The sequence below is a fragment of the Limulus polyphemus genome, unplaced genomic scaffold (assembly GCF_000517525.1).
Source record: "Limulus polyphemus unplaced genomic scaffold, Limulus_polyphemus-2.1.2 Scaffold437, whole genome shotgun sequence".
Lineage (NCBI taxonomy): Eukaryota > Metazoa > Arthropoda > Merostomata > Xiphosura > Limulidae > Limulus > Limulus polyphemus.
The window spans coordinates 304,490-306,516 of record NW_013666047.1 but is presented as its reverse complement, the minus strand read 5'-3'; the positions used below and the strand labels follow the sequence as shown (position 1 = coordinate 306,516).

Genomic DNA, 2,027 nt, shown 5'->3' with positions numbered 1-2,027 from the left:
CCAGTTTCTAGCGTTATAGCTCTGCAGATATACCGCTGTGCCATTGGGGGACGCAACAGGATAACAAATAACTTGTTGTCCAGTTGTGAGACTAATGAATGTGAATTGATTGGTTGCAGCTTCTTTCTTTGGTTCCTGGATTTTCAGAATGTTGTAATTCCTCAAGGTTCTTTAACACTGTGTTCAATGTCTTTCAGTAGTTCTATTATTACGAAATCTTAATGTATATATATATATATATATATATTAGTTTATCAGTGTTTTCTCGCATAAGCCATAAGTATAAAGAATAATCTAATATGAATACATTTTTGTTGTTATCAGGCACTAATGGCATTTCCGATGCTGTTTACATGATAATTTCAGTAATCGTATCAGGAAATCTTAAAAGAAAGTATTTTTTCATAACTTTATTTTATTTTAGCGAAAAAATACGTTAATTCCATCAAATTAGATTTTAGTCAAACCATTAGTTCAGATATATTTTGACAGGTCTACATTTCGCCTGTTTTTCACAAATAGGATTCTTATATCTACTGAAACTGTGCTGAAAATCTTTAACAGTGTTTGCGAAATAAAGAATTGGAATTAGGACTGTTATCCCGTGTTATGGCTATATGGTTAGTATTTCTAAACTTTAAATTATAAAAAGGAAATGTCTCTATGTCAGATCGTAATGACTAAAACATGTCACTCTCATAAGCACGTGCTCTATCCAGCAGATATGCAGCATTTTATATTTATTTATTATTATTTTTACATATTTTAAATATCTGTAGACGCATAAAAACGTACTTTTCGTGTCTAATTTGCTGAATATGTTTTTAACGTTATTCCCAACTGTAATTCGTGCTCGTATCACCGACTTAATATTCTTAACCCAATCACAAGTAACAAGGAAGACAGTGAGAGTACCTGTAAACGTGGCTGATTTTGACGCCTACGAGACAACCCACTTAACCAGTGATTGCCCTTTAAACCAGCTCGCGCTTCTAAGTGGGCTTCCAGGACAGAGCCGCACTTTTCGGTCTTGCTCTAAAACTTCCTTAGGCTGTTCTAGTTGTCGTAGCAACAGCTTATCATCGAGAGAAGATATGTCCCGATTGATGATCAGAATCTTCTTTTTCGGAGTTGCTTTGGCCTTTTTCGAGCTCAATTCAACAACCGGGACACAAAGTCAAGGTGGGTCCTTTACATTATAATTAATTGTATTATCCCTTGCGTCTGTACTTAATTATATTCAAATGAAGGTGGTTTCGTATTACTGTTGTCTTTTTCCTTGTGTAAATAACGGTTTCTACTTCTGGGTAACTATGAGCATTTGGAAATTATCTAGACGAGATGAGGGCGGACATAAATAAACGTGTATGATTTTGATATTTACATTTAAAATCTAGTATTTAACTGTCAGGACGTTTCAGTCACATTAACATATGTATGCTATATACTTCAACAAAATCCTGGTGTTTATATAGCGTTCTTATATACATCGTCTGAAAAGTTTGTTCTTACTAGCCTATTAATTACCCAAGCGAATAGAGGTTTCTTGTACTTAAAGAGATAAAAGGGATTTATACCTGACGCCTGCACTACTCTAGATGTGAGATTAGTAGGGACTTGTACCTGACACCTGCACTACTCTAAATGTGAGATTAGTAGGGACTTATACCTGACGCGTGTACTACTCTAGATGTGAGATTAGTAGGGACTTATACCTACACCTGCACTATTCTAGATGTGAGATTGGGAGGAACTTATACCTGACACCTGCACTACTCTAAATGTGAGATTGGGAGGAACTTATACCTGACGCCTGCACTACTCTAGATGTGAGATTAGTAGGGACTTATACCTGACGCCTGCACTACTCTAGATGTGAGATTAGTAGGGACTTATACCTGACACCTGCACTACTCTAGATGTGAGATTAGTAGGGACTTGTACCTGACGCCTGCACTACTCTCGATGTGAGATTAGTAGGGACTTATACCTGACGCCTGCACTACTCTAGATGTGAGATTAGTAGG

The 2,027-nt window shown here is 36.5% G+C and overlaps 1 protein-coding gene across 3 annotated transcripts in view; it reads left to right on the top strand.

Moving 5' to 3' along the window:
* Positions 1–1,000: 1,000 nt before the first annotated feature.
* Positions 1,001–2,027, top strand: part of LOC111085510 — a 19,130-nt gene continuing 18,103 nt past the window's right edge. For all 3 annotated transcript variants that reach the window (XM_022384418.1, XM_022384416.1, XM_022384417.1), the window contains exon 1: positions 1,001–1,182. In XM_022384418.1, the coding sequence (XP_022240126.1) occupies positions 1,095–1,182 (88 nt within the window). In that variant the 5' untranslated portion in view covers positions 1,001–1,094. The remainder of the gene's footprint in view (positions 1,183–2,027) is intronic.